General features: G+C 55.3%; 1 protein-coding gene across 4 annotated transcripts in view; it reads right to left on the bottom strand.

The window, feature by feature from the left end:
• Positions 1-150: 150 nt before the first annotated feature.
• Positions 151-17,741, bottom strand: part of CA9 (carbonic anhydrase 9) — a 55,019-nt gene continuing 37,428 nt past the window's right edge. For 3 of the 4 annotated variants that reach the window (XM_038402947.2, XM_043514651.1, XM_043514652.1), the window contains exons 4-13: positions 15,761-15,903; positions 14,319-14,411; positions 13,705-13,771; positions 12,978-13,135; positions 12,584-12,725; positions 8,670-8,744; positions 1,685-1,708; positions 1,306-1,338; positions 879-972; positions 151-507 (exon numbers count right to left, since the gene is read on the bottom strand). In XM_038402947.2, the coding sequence (XP_038258875.1) occupies positions 441-507; positions 879-972; positions 1,306-1,338; positions 1,685-1,708; positions 8,670-8,744; positions 12,584-12,725; positions 12,978-13,135; positions 13,705-13,771; positions 14,319-14,411; positions 15,761-15,903 (896 nt within the window). In that variant the 3' untranslated portion in view covers positions 151-440. The remainder of the gene's footprint in view (positions 508-878; positions 973-1,305; positions 1,339-1,684; positions 1,709-8,669; positions 8,745-12,583; positions 12,726-12,977; positions 13,136-13,704; positions 13,772-14,318; positions 14,412-15,760; positions 15,904-17,741) is intronic. The other variant, XM_038402948.2, reaches the window with a different exon arrangement.

The raw sequence follows: 17,741 nt of genomic DNA, 5'->3' as shown, positions 1-17,741 counted from the left end.
GGCAGCTGGTCCCGCACAGGGGCGCTTCCTCGCCCTGGCCTGGTGTATCTGCCTGGGGCGATCCCACAACAGAGGCAGGGCCATCACTGCAATGGTGGGAGGGGCCCTGGCCCCCAGGGGCAATAGCTCCTGCAGCAGAGGCAGGGCTAGCATAGCAATAGATTTTTATTTCATTTATTTTATTGTATCTTTAAAAAAAGTATCAATGAAAGGGGCAGAGTTTTTCCCCTGAGTCTCTGCTGAGCCTCAGTGCAGGTAACTGGGCCTCAAGGAGTGAAGGCCCCAGAGGAGGGGCCCCTGCTGCTCTGGTCCCTTGGTGGGGAGGGAGAGCGTGCTGGGCCGGCCGCGGGTGGCAGAGTCCAGCCAGCTGAGCCCAAGGGTGCGTGTGCTGGTCGCCGTTCCATGTGCCAGAGGCCCTTGCTGGGCAGCAGAGGAAGTGCCTAGGCCGCGTTCTCATCTATGGTGGCTGCTGTGTAGATGATGTTGGGCTTGGGGTGAGAGTCTGGCCTGCAGGGAAGGGAGAACACTGGGGTGTCAGGGAGCCCTGGAAGGAGGTGAGAAAGGACCAATCGCCTGCAACTCCTTGGCAGCCCCCCCTTCTGCATCATGGGGCAGGTGCTCCCCATTCACACCCTCCCACCCGGCCCAGCCTCTGTGCACTCTCTCCCTACACGCAGGAGTGGCTTGTGCCAGGTGAGCTGCGACTCTCCCAGCCTTTGCAGGATAGGGCACTGGGGGAGAGGGGAATTTGGCTGGTGGAGGGGGAGCGAGAGAGAATCATAAATTGAATGGGGTTTCAGGACAGAGGGAGGGAGAAGGATCGGGGTGTAGTTCCTGCATACAGGGAGTGCGGCATGCCTGGGGCTCCCAGCTCTCACCTCGTGTTCTGGCTCCGCTGCTTGTGGATGTAGATGAGGAAGGCCAGAGCCGTGACTGCAAAGAGAATCCCAAAGAGACAGGCCAGCACGTCCGCTGCAGACACAGGAGAGCAAGGACAGGGGTGAGGCACCAGACACTGAGGGGGAGGGAGAGCTCAAGCCCTGGGAGAGTGGGACCAAGCCAAGCGATGCTCCCAGGGAAGGGAGGAGGAAGCTAGTAGCCCTGAGCAGGGCTGGGGTGCTACAGCACAGGGGCAGGGAGAGGCCAGGAGAACCAGGGCAAGGGATGGAGGTGATAGAAGCTGGGTAGCCCCAGGCTGGGGGAGGCCGTGCGGCCCGGGGCAGGAGGTAGGGGCAGCAGAAGCAGGGTGGCCCTAGGGCAAGGAATTGGCAGGGAGGCCAGGGCAGCCCATCTTGGAGCACTCACCTGTCTGCAGGGAGAAGCCCAGTTTTTCTGAATCTAAACATGAAACGCGGGGAGGGGGGGAAGAGAGGGAACACAGAGACAGTAGGTGAGGCTGGGCAGGGACAGGTGCCAATACCACAGCAACCACCATGCCCCTCCCACCCACCCCACCCCCAAAATGTAAACTCATGTCACCCCGTGCACCCATTTCCCACTCCCCCAACCCCTCCCAGCATGGTGTGCCTTAAGGAAGCAGGTACCACCCCCCCCCATACTGGCACTGCCCTGGCCTGGGGGCTAACCCTGGTGCCCTCCCATGACAAGCTGGTGTTAAGGGGAGGCCTGCCAATTCTTTTGCCTCTGCCCATCCTTGGGGTATGGGGCCCGGCCCAGCTCTTACCTGTGCATGGTGGGCAGCCAGCACCTGCAACAGATGCAACATGGTTAGCAGGCCGTTTGGGGGGGGGTGAGGGAGAGAGAAGGGGGCTGACTGCAGCAATGGGCAGGCGTGTCTCATCACAGCCCCTCTGTCCCCTTTTATTTGGTTTTGGTGAAACAACTTTGAAGAGTCCCCACCAGCAGAGCTACGCATGCCCCCCCATGGCTGCTCCTCCCCCTCCAACAGGGACACTCGCCCACTCTGCACCGAACCAGCCCCAGCAATGCAGCTGCTTTAAACCCAGCTAATCAGTCCTTCAGCATGGCTCAGCTGCTCCGTGGGGCTTGGCCTCTGCTTCATTTCTTCCTGGATCTCAGGAGTTTTGTGAAACACACCCCAGGAAAACCCAGAGCCCAACCAGGAGCGTCTCTCACCCACAGCGATGCCCCCGTCACACACAGAATTGCACTGGGAGACCCTCGGCCCTGCCCCTGCCTCGGGGGGGGGGGGAGGAGCGGGGGGAGGTTGACAGTCCTTTGGCCATGACCATCACCAATCTAGCCTCTGACAGAGCACAGCGCCCTCTTTCTCGAGAGACTCCCACTGCCCTCACAGGATGCTGGACATCCATACAGAAACTGTGCCAAAACCCAGCCAGCAACACAGCTGGGGCAATACTGGTTCCCCTGAGCCAGGTGCGACAAGGAGAAGCCCAGCTCTCCAGCAGCACTCCCAAATATGCCTAGCACGTGAGGTGCCCTACCCAGCAGCTGTGCTGGCTGCAGGGAGATGGAAAGGACAGAAGTAATAGTGGCAGTGCCAACTTCATGGGGCTAACGAGACAGCAGGAGCTTGGTACCATCTCCAGGAACATCGCTGGTGCTTGCCCTTGCAGTGTCTTTGGGGGCAGAGTCACAGAGGGGAGCCCCACCCCATGTGGTGGATTACAGGGACTTCAAACAACCCCCAATTCAGGGGCGCTCAGAAATACCTGTGCCCGGCCCTCATGAAAAGCTCCACCCCAGTGCCTGCCCAGCTTCAGCATCCACCCTCTAGATCTTGTTATGCCTTTGTCTGTTCAACTGGCAGCCAATCTATCAGCAACTTTCTGTTCCCACTACTGGTACTGAGAGACTGTGATCAAGTCACCCTTTAACTTCATCTTTGTTAAGCTAAAAATAACTGATGCATCCGATGAAGTGAGCTGTAGCTCAAATAAATTTGTTAGTCTCTAAGGTACCACAAGTCCTCCTTTTCTTTGAGCTCCTTGAGTTTATCATTATACAGCAGTTTTTCCAATTATTTAATCATTCTCGTGTTCTTCTCAACCCTCTTTCATCCATCCTTCAATTGTGGGCACCAGCACGGGACACACTATTCCAACAGCAGCTGCACCAGTGCTGAATACAGATAAAATAACACCTCTGCTCCGACTCAAGGGTCCCCTGTTTACGCATCCGAGGATCGCATTAGCTCTTTTGGGCCACAGTATTGCACTGGCCCCTCATGTTTAGCTGATTACCCACCACAACCACAAGGATTTTCCAGAGTCACTGCTTCCCAGGATTGAGGCCCCTGTCGCGTACATACAGGCTGCAATCTTTGATCCTGTATTTTTCTGTTGCTAGATGTATAAGTTTACATTGGCTATATTAAAACACATACTGTTTCCTTGCGCCCAGGTTCCAAGCAATCCCGATCCCTGTGTCAGTGACCTGTGCTCTTCACTATTTACCACTGCCTCACCAATTTTTGTGTCAAACTTTATCAGTGATGATTTTACATTTTCTTCTAGGTAATTGATAAAAATGTTAAACAACATAAGGCCAGGAACTGATCACTGTAGGACCCCACTGACAACCCACCTGTTTGATGATTCCCAATTACATTTTGAGATCTAAAAGATAACCAGTTTTTAATCCAGCTGTGTGCCATATTAACTGTATATCATTCTAATTTCTTAATCAAAATGTCCTGTGGTACCAAGTCAAATCCCGTACAGAAGTCTGGCTATTGCATCATTAGTACTTACCTTTGATGTAATCTCATCAACAAATAGCACATTTATTTGACAAGATCTATTTTCCATAAACCCATTTTGGTTGGCATTAATTATATTACGCCCAACCCCTTTAATTCTTTATTAATCAAGTCCCATATCACTGTCCCATTATTTTCCCCAGGAACAACGTCAGCCTGATAAACTTGTAGTTACCCGGGTCATTCTGTTTAACCTTTTCAAACAGTCTTACATCATTAAATAGTGGCACAATCCCTCTTACTGCTAAATATTTGCGCCTTATTTCTAGTCTGAATTGGTCTAGCTGCAGCTGATAGCCATTGGAGCTTGTGCTGCCTTTGTCTGGTAGAATTAAGAGCACTTTGTTAGCAGACATTTCTTCCCTATGTAGGTAATTGTAGAATGTGATCAGTCACCTCTTAGCCTTCTCGTGGATAAACTAAATAGATGGAGTTTATTTAGTCTCCGTTCTAAAGCAGCTTTTCCATATCTTGAACACTCACAACTCTGTCCTGAACCTTTTCCTATTTTTCAACATCCCCTTTGAAGTGTGGCCTCCGGAGCAGGACACAATGTTCAGCAATGCCATATGCAGAGGTAATAGAACACACCCGCCCCCAGCAGGCAAGGATCAGGTTTTGTTATCATCATGTTAGGCACTCCTGTGCCACTGTACATCTGCCATAATCACTGAGTTCTTCAAGTGATAAAGGGCCTTGAAGGCCAAGACCAGGAGTTCAAGTGTGTGGTACCAGTCACTGGAACTCAGGATGTGTGCAGGTGAAGTGCCCAGGGCTCAGAAAGCCCAAACAGCCTGAAAGTGCCTCATGGACAAAGTGTGAATGTTATTTATTCTTCTAGTGCCCATGTACCTAGAGCCCCTCCCACTCCAGAGAAACTGTCCCATCCCCCCACTAGCCATTGCTAGAGCCCAGGGCCCTTTCAGCACTGGAAAGAGCTACACACACACAGCCCATCACTCCCCAACCTCCACCAGAGCCCAGGCTAGGACAGCCCTCCAGCCAAACCCCAACACAAGACAATCCCAGCACCAAAGCCCATCAAGCCCAGAACCCCAGCAGAGACTCTGACTCCGACTGGCCCAAGGAGAGCCCTTCCCAGCAGCTGTGCTGGCTGCAAGCAGGTAGGAAGCACAGAGATGGAAGAACCAGTTCCAGCCACCAAAGGGAACAGTACCTTCTTCAGGTGCTTTGTCGGTGCTTCCCCCTGCAGCATATTCAGGGGCAGGAGTCACAGGAGGATTGCTGCCATCTGGGGTGAGCTTACAGGGGACTCAAACATGCACAATCTGGGGGGAGGGAGGGGCTTTTCCATCCAAGGGCCGCCCGCAACCCTCGCTCTGAATCAAGGAATAGCCTAAAACTCCATCATGGAGCCCTGGAACTCCACAAATACCCTGAGCATCCAAGCGAAGCAGGCCATTACAAATCTGATACAAAATTACTAAAGATAGTTAAGACCTTGGCAGACCGCAAAGAGCTACAAAAGGATCTCTCAAAACTGGGTGACTGAGCAACAAAATGGCAGATGAAATTTAATGTTGATAAATGCAAAGTAATGCACATTGGAAAACATCATCCCAACTAGACATAAAATGATGGGGTCTAAATTAACTGTTACCACTTAAGAAAGGGATCTTGGAGTCATTGTGGATAGTTCTCTGAAAACATCCACTCAATGTGCAGCGGCCGTCAAACAGAATGCTGGGAATAATTAAGAAAGGGGTCGATAATAGGACAGACAATATCATGTTGCCTCTATATAAATCCATGTATGCCCACATCTTGAATACTGTGTGCAGATGTGGTTGCCCCATCTCAAAAAAGATCTATTGGAATTGGAAAAGGTTCAGAAAAGGGCAACAAAAATGATTAGGGGTATGGAACGGCTTCCGTATGAGGCGACATTAATAAGACTGGGACTTTTCAGCTTGGAAAAGATACAGCTAGGGGAGATATGATTGACGTCTATAAAATCATGACTGGTGTAAAGAAAGTAGATAAGGAAGTGTTGTTTACTACTTCTCATAACACAAGAACTAGGGGATCACCAAATGAAATTAATAGGCAGCAGATTTAAAACAAATAAAAGGAAGTATTTCATCACACAACGCACAGTCAACCTGTGGAACTCCTTGCCAGAGGATGCTGTGAAGGCCAAGACTATTACAGGGTTCAAAAAAGAACTAGATAAGTTCATGGAGGACAGGTCCATCAATGGCTATTAGCCAGGATGGGCACGGATGGTGTCCCTAGCCTCTGTTTGCCAGAAGATGGGAATGGGCGACAGGGGATGGGTCACTTGGTGATTCCCTGTTCTGTTCTTTCCCTCTGGGGCACCTGTCACTGGCCCTGTCAGCAGGCAGGATCCTGGGCTGGATGGACTATGGGTCTGACCCAGTAGGGCCCTTCTTATGTTCTCGCCTCTTTCAGCTCTGCCAGCAGCCTTGCTAAATGACGCTACGTCTCCACCTTGCCTGAGTCGCACCCCCACACCCCCATTTTGCCACATTTGAATCACTTCTCAAACCCTCCGCTCCTCCTGCCTCCGCTGCTCTCTCCACAAAGGAGCACGGCAATTCCTTTCAAGAGCAGACTGACAAACTATAACGTGACCTTCCCCCTCTTGGCTTGCCTTCCCTTTGCCTCTTACAGCTCTCTCCGCCTTCTCCCTGAGAACAGAGGCAGAAATTTCTCATCTGCTCGCCTCCTCGATCCCCAGGACCATCTGCTCCCTTGTGCCACTCTCATTTCCTCCTTTACCCTTCTCCGTATCCGCTCACTGGTCTCTGGCGCATGCCCCTCTGTGACAACACCTTCCCATGGCCAGCAGGCATTCTTTAGTTTCTCCCATCGTAACAAACAAGCCCAGTTCCCTTTCAGTTCTAAGGCCACAGGACCTCTTAGCTGATACTCAGACCCATCCGCCTTGACCTGTCAGCTGCCTGCCACCCAGTCGCCCATACTCTTCTTGAAGTCTTGTCCTGCCTTGGCTTCTGTGACTGCCCTTAGCTGAGTCTCCTCCCACCTCTCCAATTGTTCCTACAGCGAGTCCTTCTGAACTTCCTCCTCAGTCCCACTTCAGCTATCTCGGGGTTCCTCAGGGCTTTGGCCTTGGGGCCCTGCTCATCTCCTGCTACACCTAGCACTGAGTAATTTCATCTGCAAACACAATACCAGCTCTATGATGGTGATTCACAGACCAGTCTCCTTCTGTACACAGTAACAGCTCAGCCTCTCTCGCTAACATTGCCTCCTGGAAGTCTCACCGTCAGCTCAAGTGCAACATGGCTAAACCAGAGCTCTTAATCTTCCCCAAAACACAAGTCCGCTACCTCCTTTCCTGACCACAGTGGACAACAACACAACCCTGCCTGTCACTCAGGCCTGTCACTGAGGTGTCATCATTGACACGGACCACTCTCTAGTTCCTCACATCCAGACTGAGTCTAAGTCTTGCAGCTTTTTTTGCATAACATCACTAAGATACAACCTTTCGTATCCAACCACAAGCTAGAACACATCAGCTCATGTCTCAATTACTGCGCCAGTCTTGACGTGTGTCTCATACGCATCGGGAATGCTGTTGCAAAGCTAATTTCCTAGTCTGTCGCTCTGACTACAGATCCCTCCACTGCCACCCTCTTCCCTAGCACAGGGGTTCTCAACCTTTTTGTTTCTGCCCCCCCCGAACCCCCTTGCAACATGCTGTAAAAACTCCATGGCCCACCTGTGCCACAACAACTGGTTTTCTGCATATAAAAGCCAGGGCCAGCATTAGGGGATAGCAAGCCAGGCAATTGCCTGAGGCCCCATGCCACAGGGGCCCCTGCAAAGATACATTACTGAGGCTTCAGCTTCAGCCCCGAGTGGCGGGGCTTAGGGCCCTGGGCTTCAGCCCCATGCAGTGGGCTTCGGCTTTCTGCCCTGGGCCCCAGCAAGTCTAATGCTGGCCCTGATTGGCGGCCCCCCTGAAACCTGTTCACAGCCCCCCACGGGGCCCCGGACCCCTGATTGAGAACCATTGCTCTAGCACATCCAACATTTGCTTCCTTGCTTCCCTTTCAAGGCCCTTCTCTCTCACCCCACCTCCCCATATGGTGTTTAAAAGAAACAAAACACCCCAGCCAGCAAGAGTCTGAGATACAGGGGACAAACTAGCTACTGACACTCCCATCCCCCCACCCTCCAAAAAGACCCCTGGGAATACCTAGTACAGCAGAGCCCATCCCCACAGCCAGCCACTGAGACCACCCCCCGCCCCTCCCTCCAGCAAGCACCCCGCCTCCGCCCCTCCTCCCGGAGCAGAGCCATCCATCCCCCACAGCTAGCCACTGAGACCATCCCACGCCCCTCACTCCAGCAAGCACCCCGCCTCCGCCCCTCCTCCCGGAGCAGAGCCATCCATCCCCCACAGCTAGCCACTGAGACCATCCCACGCCCCTCCCTCCAGCAAGCACCCCGCCTCCGCCCCTCCTCCCGGAGCAGAGCCATCCATCCCCCACAGCTAGCCACTGAGACCACCCCCCGCCCCTCCCTCCAGCAAGCACCCCGCCTCCGCCCCTCCTCCCGGAGCAGAGCCATCCATCCCCCACAGCTAGCCACTGAGACCATCCCACGCCCCTCACTCCAGCAAGTACCCCGCCTCCCCCCCCCGGAGCAGAGCCATCCATCCCCCACAGCCAGCCACTGAAACAGTCCTGAGCCCCTGCTCCTCAGGGCCCCCAACCTGCACAGATCCACAGCTGCACCCAGCCACCAGTAGAATCAGGCCACGATGCCCCTCAGAGCTCCGAAGCCTCTGGCTCTAGCTCCAGCAGAGGCTCTGACTCTGCCCAGACAAGGTGGAGTCTCCCCCCTCACAGCTGTGCTGGCTGCAGGGAGACGGGCAGGACAGACAGGGCAGAGCCAGAGCCAGAGCCAGCCCCCGAGGGGATAACAAAAGCCACCAGGAGGCAAGCGGTACCTGCTCCGGGAGCTTCGTCCATGCCTCCCTCTGTGGCACCGTTAGGGGCGGGCGTCACGGAGGGAACTCCGCCGTCTGTGGTGAGATACAGGGACTCAGACACGCATGATCCAGGGACCTCCCAGCACTCCCTGTGACCACCCCTCAGCCACCCCCCAGCCCAGGTATACCCAGCAACTCCCCTGGAATGCCTGCATCGAAGCCAGGAACAGCCCAACCCTGGCCCCGCATCCGCATCCAAAAACGTCCCAGGAACCCTCACAGTCTCCCCCTCATCCCATAAGCAGCCCAGAGACTCACTGAATTCAAATTCCTGTGGCAAGGACACTCCAAATCCTGTGCCCATGCCATCCCTGCCCCTGGGACCACCCTGCAGGCAGCTTTGGGCTCTTTCCAGAATGCTTGCCCCAGCCCGAAGCCCTGACTCATGGGGCAGGACCCTGCATTAGGGGCCAGGCAGGTAAAGTCGGGGCTCTGACTGCTGTGCCCCGTGTTTTCAGCACAAGCCTCTGTTAGGCTCGGCTTTGCCTGATTCCCTGCCGGGGACTTGGCTTCCTTTGAGACTGTGTGCCCCTAGGCCGGGTGGGTAATCTTTTTGGCCTGAGAGCCACATCTGGGTATGGAAATTGTATGGTGGACCATGAATGCTCACAAAATTGGTGGTTGAAGTGCAGGAGGGAATGAGGGTTCCAGTGAGCTGAGGTGGGGCCAGAAGTGAGGAGTTCAGGGTGTGGAAGGGGGCTCCGGGCTGGGGCAGGGGGTTAGGGTGCAGGACGGGGTCAGGAGTGCAGGCTCTGGGCAGTGCTTACCTCAAGCAGCTCCCAGAAGCAGCAGCATGTCCTCCTCTGGGTCCTACTTGGAGGCGCGGCCAGGCGGCCCTGCGCACTGCCCTGCCTGCAGGCGCTGCCACTGCAACTTCCATTGGCCCCGTTTGCTGACCAATGGGAGCTGCGGGGGCGGTGCTTGGGGCAGGGGCAGCGTGTGGAGTCCCCTGGCTGTCCCTATGTATAGGAGCCAGAGGAAGGACGTGCCCCTACTTCCTGGAGCTGTAGGGAGCAAGCTCCCAACCCCACTCCCTGGCAGGACTCGAGGGCCAGATTAAAACGTCTGAAGGGCTGGATGTGGCCCCCGGGCCATAGTTTGCCCACCCCTGCCCTAGACACTGCCCACAGCACCTGGGTGGCAGAGATAGGGGTCTGGCTCAGATCAGGGACCTGGGCCCAGCCTGGCTAGAGGAGTCATGCTGAACCGCAGGCTGCCACAAAGAAAGCCCTGAACTCTGCAGCAAGTGGCACCTTCCCCCCGCATACACAACCCCAAGCCAAGTTCCACACCCTGCTACAGCCTGACAGAGATGCCCAGGGCTAGGCCGGAGCCAGAGGACGCTGCTCTGGGAGAGCCTCCTCCCACTGAGTCTGGGGACCTCTCCACCCAGCAGCCAGTGGGCCAGGAACTTGCCAGAGGGAATCTGTCCCTCTGAGCTGCATCACCTGCCTAGCCACTTCCCTCCCCCACCTCTAGGGACCTTTAACTTCTGGGTGCCAGAGAGGCCCAAGAGTGGATCAGTGGATCTGAGCTGTTCCAGCAGAGCCCTGGCCCATGGGTGCATGCTGAACCAGGGTGCCAGCTCATGAGCACCGGCCCAGGAGGGCCAGAACCCCAGATGCCCAGCCATGAAATTAAAGAGGCACACAGGAAATGGGCCCTCAGCCATGCTACCAATGGCTTCAGCTCTCGCTGCAGGTTCAGCACCTACAGCAAAGTGAGCAGAGAAAGCCCAGTCAGGAGGATGGCAGGGGCCCAACAGCCCCGCTCTGCCCTGTGCTAACCATCACCCCCCCCAAGACACCATCACAAGGGTGCCCCCTCAACCAGGGCACTTGCAGAGGGAGCTGGTGTGGCCGCGAGAGACAGCCCCTCCCCCCAGCCCCACTCCAGCAAGCATCTAGCGGGGACAGAGCTGCAGGGATGCTACCCACCATCCTCTGTCATTCCCCAAGGCAGCAGCCAAGCTCTGACCAGGGTGTGGAAGACGAATCACTCGCACTGTGCCCCGGGTACTCAAAGCCTGGCTGGGAAAGGGGTGGGCAGACCCCAGGAGCCATGGCTGGGGCAGCTCTTGCCAGCTCCGCCCTTACAATGTGCGGTGCTGGGGCCTCCTGGTACGGCCAACATGCTCAGTGCCACCACCGAGTTGCCCGGTCTCACGTGCAGCCGGAGGCAGCTCAGCCCCGGCCTGGCCTGCAGCCCATTTCCGTTCCCACGTCTGCCCAAAGGCAGAGGCTCTTGCAAGACCGTGGTCACTGCAGGCAATGAGGCACTGTGGCCCATCATAGTGCCAGTCTCTTCACAGTGCTACAGTCCCCTCCTCTGCCCCATTCCCTGTGAGGCTGCGAGACCCAGCCTGCGTTCCCTCCAGAGCCTGTTTTAACCAGTAACGTTTGGGACGTCAGAGGAAGAACAGCCCGTTAGCGTGCCACCCTGTCCCCTCCTGTTGTCCTGGCACAATCACACTGTCTCCCTGGGGCACCCAGGCTGCTGAGTGGGAGGCACTGGGAGAGCAGCCCCAGCTACGGGGTTAGAGAATGGCTCAGCTCAGCCTGGTTTGGGGCAGCAGGACTGGCCAGAGCCCACTGATGGTTTTGTGCTGCCCCACATGACAGAGGGGATCATTTCCCCCTGTGTAGGTGGGGCACCCAGACCTACCTCTCCTCACTGCTTCAGGGAGCGGTGTTACATCTGTGCAGATGCAGTTGGGCCCTTATTGCTCCCAACAGGCCCCATCAAGGTGCCTGTGGGGCAGAGTCAGGGACACGTTCTTCTCCAGCGAGTCTGGTTCCTCCTTCACATTGAGCAGCAGCAGGATTGACATCCCTGGGGCTTGCTGAGCCCACAGCATGTGACCCCTCTTTCTAGGGCGCCTGCACTGTCTCTCCTTGAAACCCACCCTCACCTGCATGACATGTGCTGTAAGGGCGAGCTCAGTGACTGCAATTTCCAAGGCCTCTGCCACCCTCACTGTGCCAGGGCTCTGGCACATCCACCAGCACATGTGGCTTGGTGGTGAGTCAATCGTCTGCTCTACAGGTAGTAACTCAAACTGGGCCCAAAACACTAGGACTTTGTGACACATTATGGGGCTCCACCAGGCAAATGTTTACCCAATGCGGTATCACAGGCTGTTAATGGTTCTGTTATCGCCTGGTACACACCTGCTGTATCATGCACAGGGTGGCTTTGTCTGTGGGTGAGACACAGAGATATGTCGGGGCTTGGCCCAGCCTCAGTCGTTGAGTGCCTCAGAAGTGGGGCAATGAGACTGCGGCTTTCCTAGACCACTGATGGATCAGGAAGCTCAACAGCACCTAAGCTGGGGAAGGGGTGTTCCAGGGAAGGGTTCAAAGAAGCTGAACTGACCAAGCCCTTTCAGAGGTGGGGCAGAGGGTATGCTCCCTGCACTGCTGGGCATAGCCAGGCCCAGAAGTGGGAGTCACAAAATACCCCTGGAGGGTGTGTTCTGGGGTTTCAAAGAGCCCTGCTCCTCTGCAGCTCCTGCCTGGCTTTGGCTAGCAGGGCTGGGGACACACAGAGAAGCACCTGAACGCCTGGGTTCCAAAGGGAGCTGGCGAAAACTGCAAACAACTTGCTGTGACTATTTGTTCAGACACGTTCCTTTTGTGCCCTGCTGGCATGTCAGCTGTGAGGCCAGGACAGAGTGGGCCCTGGAGACCAAGCTGCCTCTCCCCACAGAGCCCCTTGCATTGTTGTGGGCCCACCGATCACTGACACTAGCTTACATGAGCTATTCCTTCCTGGGACACCAGCATCCTGATTCTGCTCTGCTCTGTCAGGATTGTCTGTGTGAAGGTGGCATGCAGGAGAGAACCGCCCAGCCACTTCCCACGGCTCCTTACCAGGAAGCGGGACCTGCCTCGGTCTGAGGGCTGTCTGGAAACTCGCCAGAACTTTTCGTCCGTGCAGGCTCTGGGTTAGCCGGAAGTTGTTCTGCAGATCCTTGTCATCGTCTCCCTGCAGTGTGGTCTCCAGCAGCGAGATCTAGAGAGGGAGAGTTGAAGGGAGTCACTAAGCCGCCCCTGGGAGCCTCGTGAATGCAGCCAGGTTTCAGCAGTCAGTGCCCTGGTGCAAGGGGGACTGGCTTCAGGTAGTCTCTGGTTGCCTACGGGCCACCCCCGCCTATTGCTGGTGCTGGCACGCAGCTCCTAGTGTGACGGGCATGACAGAGCCACCTGCAGACAGCCCCACCCACCCCCAAGAGGAGAACAGGCAGGCCCTCCCTCCCGGACGGACCTGCTCCTTGGACAGCAACACCGTCTGGTTGAAGACAGTCCAGTTCACAGTCTGGTAGCAGGGAGGGGTGGTCAGAGAGCCGCTGTAGCGGTAATAGTGGCCCAGGTTAGCAGGCAGCAACCCTTCAATATTGAATCCAGCCACTGCTGTTTGCTTGCCTAGAAGGAAAAAAGCACTGCCTGTGCTCTAGAGCAGCATGTCTCCATGCTCTAGAACAGAGAGACAGCATGATCTAGAGCAGCACAGCTCCATGGACTAGAGCACAGCAACAATCAAGAACTGCACAGGACCCTGGGGATCCAAATCAGGACAGCATGATCCTGGTCAGCACATCCCCAGGAGCCAACCCCCAGAGACGATGAGCAGTCACTGCACTACCGCATGCGAACTGCCCCCTCGTTTCGCTGCAGAAGCACAATGCGCTGGACAGGCACAGCCAGTCTGTACAAGCCCTGGATGGACGAGCCTAAGGCGCTAGAGAAGTCATGTCATCTGGACAGGTGCAGAGTGGGAGCCCGGAGAATCCCGAGGGATGAGACAGGCATCCAAATGCTGAGCGGGAATCCCCAAAAGGCCTTTGCTGAGCTGGCCACTCATTGCCTGTCTGTCTCACAGGAGCTGCCTGCCTCTGTCTGTCTGGCATGCACAAGCCTCTCCATGCAGCAGGCAGCTCACTCGCTGCCCCGGGCTGTCCCTATAGTGGGCGTTAGGCACGCAAAGGCTTTACCTTCCTCTTGGACCTCATGCAGCTGCTCAAGCAGAGGCTGATAGTGCACGTTGTCCTCCGGCCCAACCTGTAACACACAGACTCAGCAGGTGTGAGAGCACAGGCACCAGGAAGGGCAAGTCTCCTGCCTATTGAGCCCTGGCAGCTGGGTCACAGCAGGGAGGGTCGCTCCGAACATGGGACTAATATAATTCTCACAGGCAGAGGAGTGACCTGTGACCTCCCTGACTGACTTGGCTGGGATCAGGGCATCCCCCAGCACAGCCCTTCCATCCCCTGACCAGGATCAAAGTATGAACCCTACCACTGACCAGCGATTAGGGCATCCCCTAACCTCACCTGGACCAGTGTGCAGAGCACATTCTGCCTCCCACCACCAGCATGGCCTGGTGATCGGGGCATGTCCAGTCTCCGCACTGGCATGGCCCAGTTGTCAGGGCATTCCTCCCTCCTGGAGAGCCCCTGCCCTCCACTGCCCCTATTCCCCTCCACCCCAGAACTGCCTATGCTCTCAGTCCTTGCCTACCCTGCCACGCCCAGCCCAGTGATCAGAACATCCCTGCCTGGCACTGCCCCCACCCCACCTTCCCAGTGACTGCCCCCATTGGCATCACCTGCAGGAAGGCTGCCAGCACTGCCAGGCCACCGGGCTGCCGCATTGCCTCTTTGATGCTCTCATAGCTGGGGTTGTAATAAACCATATGGATCTGGAATCAAAGCATAGAACCCCCTGAGACTACATTGTGCCATGGGTGAGTGCTGGACCACCCAGACCTGCACTGGTCCCATTGTGACCCAACCAGGTCTGGCCAGCCCTAGCACTAAGGCCTCTCCATTAGCAGCACCTGGGGCTTGGTCACCTGGCCAAAGCCCCCCACTTGGCACCAGGCAAGCTCCCTAAACCATTTTACGGTGACCTGAGCGTGCTGCTGCTGCTGCCAGCCCCTGCTGCCCCAAGAGCCCACCCTGCCACCAGCCTCCCCCCATTTTCTGCACATGGGTCAGGGCTCAAGGTCATCTCCCTGGTGCCCCTCTAGCATGCTGGCAGCCAGCTCCAACTCCTGTCCTCCCTGATGCACTGGGCCCTGGCAGCTCCGTGTGAACAGCAATGGGGGAGGGTGGGTAGAACCAGTTAGGAACCAGACCCAGGTGGCAAACACCTCTGTGTATGAGACAAACAGCCCCAGGATCTCTGTGACCACACAGTTCTGGGCTGGTGCCAAGGACGAGGGCACAGCGAGCTGTCCCCACTCCCAGGCCCAGAGAATATCATGGCCCTCACATGCCAGGAAGCGGGCCAGAGTTCTGGGGAAAAGATGAATCATCCTCCAGCACAGGGCAGCCTGCACTGGGGAGCTCTGCGTTGCCCCCTCCTTAGGGTCTGGGTCCCCTGGGGTAGCTTGTGTCCCCCAGGCACATTTTAGGGCAATTTTAAAGGGGGCTGCAATGGGCCTGGACTTAGATGGGGGTGGGCTCCCTGTGACCCTAGCACCTGGTTAGTGCCAGGGCAGTCTGGCTGCAGAGCAGCATGGATTGTTTATCCTGTACGAAGAGTGTGTGCTCCCTGTATGGGTCTGTCCCTGCGCTGTGCTCCGGGTGCCTGGTTCCAGGCTATTCTCTCCCCACCCCCATTCTGCTGGCACAATGTCCCTTCCATGGGGGAGTTTTGCCTCACTTCCCCTCCGCTTCCATGTTTCAGGCTGTGTCATAAACTCTGCTTTGATTTCAGTTGCTCAGCCCAAAGCGCACAATTACTCCCTCTGGGTTGCTGGGCACTGGGCACTTGACCTGTACCCTCAGAGGGTCTGAGCCAAGAGCGGAGATCGTGGTCAAAGCACCCCGCTGAGGGCAAAGGGGTGGCAACCTCCCCGCCAACGGAGTTGCAGTGTGGACAAAGGGCAGCTAGTGACCTGGGGGTGCCACATCCGCTTCAGGGCACTAGCCCTCACCCTGTGCAGACAGCTGGAGCGGGTGGAACTGACGTGATCACCGCCAGTAACTGAGGCACACCCGGGGAGCAGCAGGCAAGAGGGGAAGGTCTATGACGGATCTTTACCTCCCCATCATAGCGGCGTCCGTCCACAGTGTGTTCTGAGCCAGGCCCTTCCGGGGAGCCCCAGTGCAGGTGCAGCTGCATTGCTCTGTACTCCTGTGGGTAGCCGCTGGCAATAGTCAGAGAACCAGGCAGCTGAAGGACAACTGCAGGAGTGAGGGAGTGAAGGGGTAGAGAAGTCAGAGGTGGGCTCTGATCCATGGCGCTGGCACCAGGCGGAGATGTGTGTTATCGAAAATAGTCAATGTGGTTTAATGGAAAACAGGTCTTATCAAACAAACTGATTTCATTCTTTGATGCAATTAGGAGTTTGGTTGATAGAGGGAACGGTAGAGATGTAACATACTGAGACACAGTACAGTACAACACTAAGTTAAAAACGTAGCACTATACAGTAGAAATAGAGCACACGTTAAATGGATTATGCCCCAGCTAACCAACAGCTCTCAAAAAACAGCTGCCAATGGGGAATCCTCACTGATCAGGGGAGTCTATAGTTAGGTTCTGCAGGGATCAGTTCAAGGCCTGACACTATTCAACAGTTTCACTAATGCTCTGGCAGTAAGTCACTGCTGACGCCACAAAGATCATCAGAGCAATAAGGATGAGAACGGGGCTGCCACACAGACCAATCTGGATCACTTGGTAAGCTGGGCCCATTCAAACAAAATGTGCATTAATGCAGCCAAATGCCAAGTTCTCCATCTAAGAACAAGGAATCGAGGCTGCACTTACAGACTGGGGGCCACGTCCCGGGGAGCAGCAACTCGGAAGAGGATTTAGGGGTTACAGTGCACCAGCACCAGCAATGCAACAGGAGCTCCCAGTGCAACTCTGTGGCACAAGGGGCTAATGAGATCCTTGGGGGTATAAATAGGGGATTAGCAGAGGAGCAGGGAGGTGCTTTTATCCCCATATAAAGCATTAGTGAGACCGATACTGGAACTTGCGTCCAGTTCTGGGGTCCACATTTAAAAATTAGAGAGGGTGAAGAAAAGATCTATAAAAATGAGTTGATTGCTACAGAAAATGTCTCCTAGTGAGAGACCTCCATCTGTTTAATCAAAAAGGAGATTGAGAGGTGACTTGATTATGGTGTAGGGTTTGTCTACAACACAGGAACACTCAGGAAATTAACGTTTAAAGTGGATTAGTTAAATCATATTAAACCCCCATGTGGACACTCTGAATCAGAATTAAAGTGAACTAAACAAAACTGAAAAAAGACCACTCTAATTCTGAATAAGAGCATCCACACAGGAGTTCAAGACAGTTTAACTAATCCACTTTAAATTCATACCTTTGGCTAATTCAGATTAATTTTTCTGTGTGTCCCCATGTACACAAACCCTTATTTACCTAAGTACCTTAGCCCTAAGTACCTTCCTGGGAAGAAAATAACAGGTTCTAAGGGCTCTTTACTCCAGCAGAGAAAGGCAGAACAAGAACCTATGGCTGGGAGCTGAAACCACATGAATTCAAATGAGAAACTAGGCACAAATTTGGAAGAATTTTTTTACGTGATTAACACCTGGCACACACTGCCAGAGTCAGTGCTGGACTCCCAGTCTCTTTGACATCTTCAAGTCTGGCTGCCTTTCTGGAAGCTGCTTTAGCCAAACAAGTTCTGGGGCTCAGTGCAGGGACAGTGGTGGGATTCAAGGGCGTGTGCCACAGAGCAGGTCAGACTAGGGATCTGATTGTCCCTTCTGGCCTTAGAATCCAGGAATCTATGAAACTCTAGTCAGGGAACCTTCACTGGGAGGGGCAGAACAGTGAGCCCAGAGCTTATCCAGACCTGGCACCCCTGTGGGGCCTGCTGGGGGAGACTGGAACTGTAAAACCAGGAGCTTCCCCCACAGCCAGCTCTCCTGCCCCCCTGCTCCCCACAGCGTCCCCTCTGCTGGGAGAGACCAGGCTGGATTAGCCGGGAGCTCCCCCCACAGCCAGCGCTCCTGCCCCCCTGCTCCCCACAGCAACCTCT

Source organism: Dermochelys coriacea, chromosome 5 (assembly GCF_009764565.3).
Source record: "Dermochelys coriacea isolate rDerCor1 chromosome 5, rDerCor1.pri.v4, whole genome shotgun sequence".
NCBI lineage: Eukaryota > Metazoa > Chordata > Testudines > Dermochelyidae > Dermochelys > Dermochelys coriacea.
The sequence above is the reverse complement of the archived record's forward strand: the minus strand, read 5'-3'. Positions and strand labels throughout refer to the sequence as shown.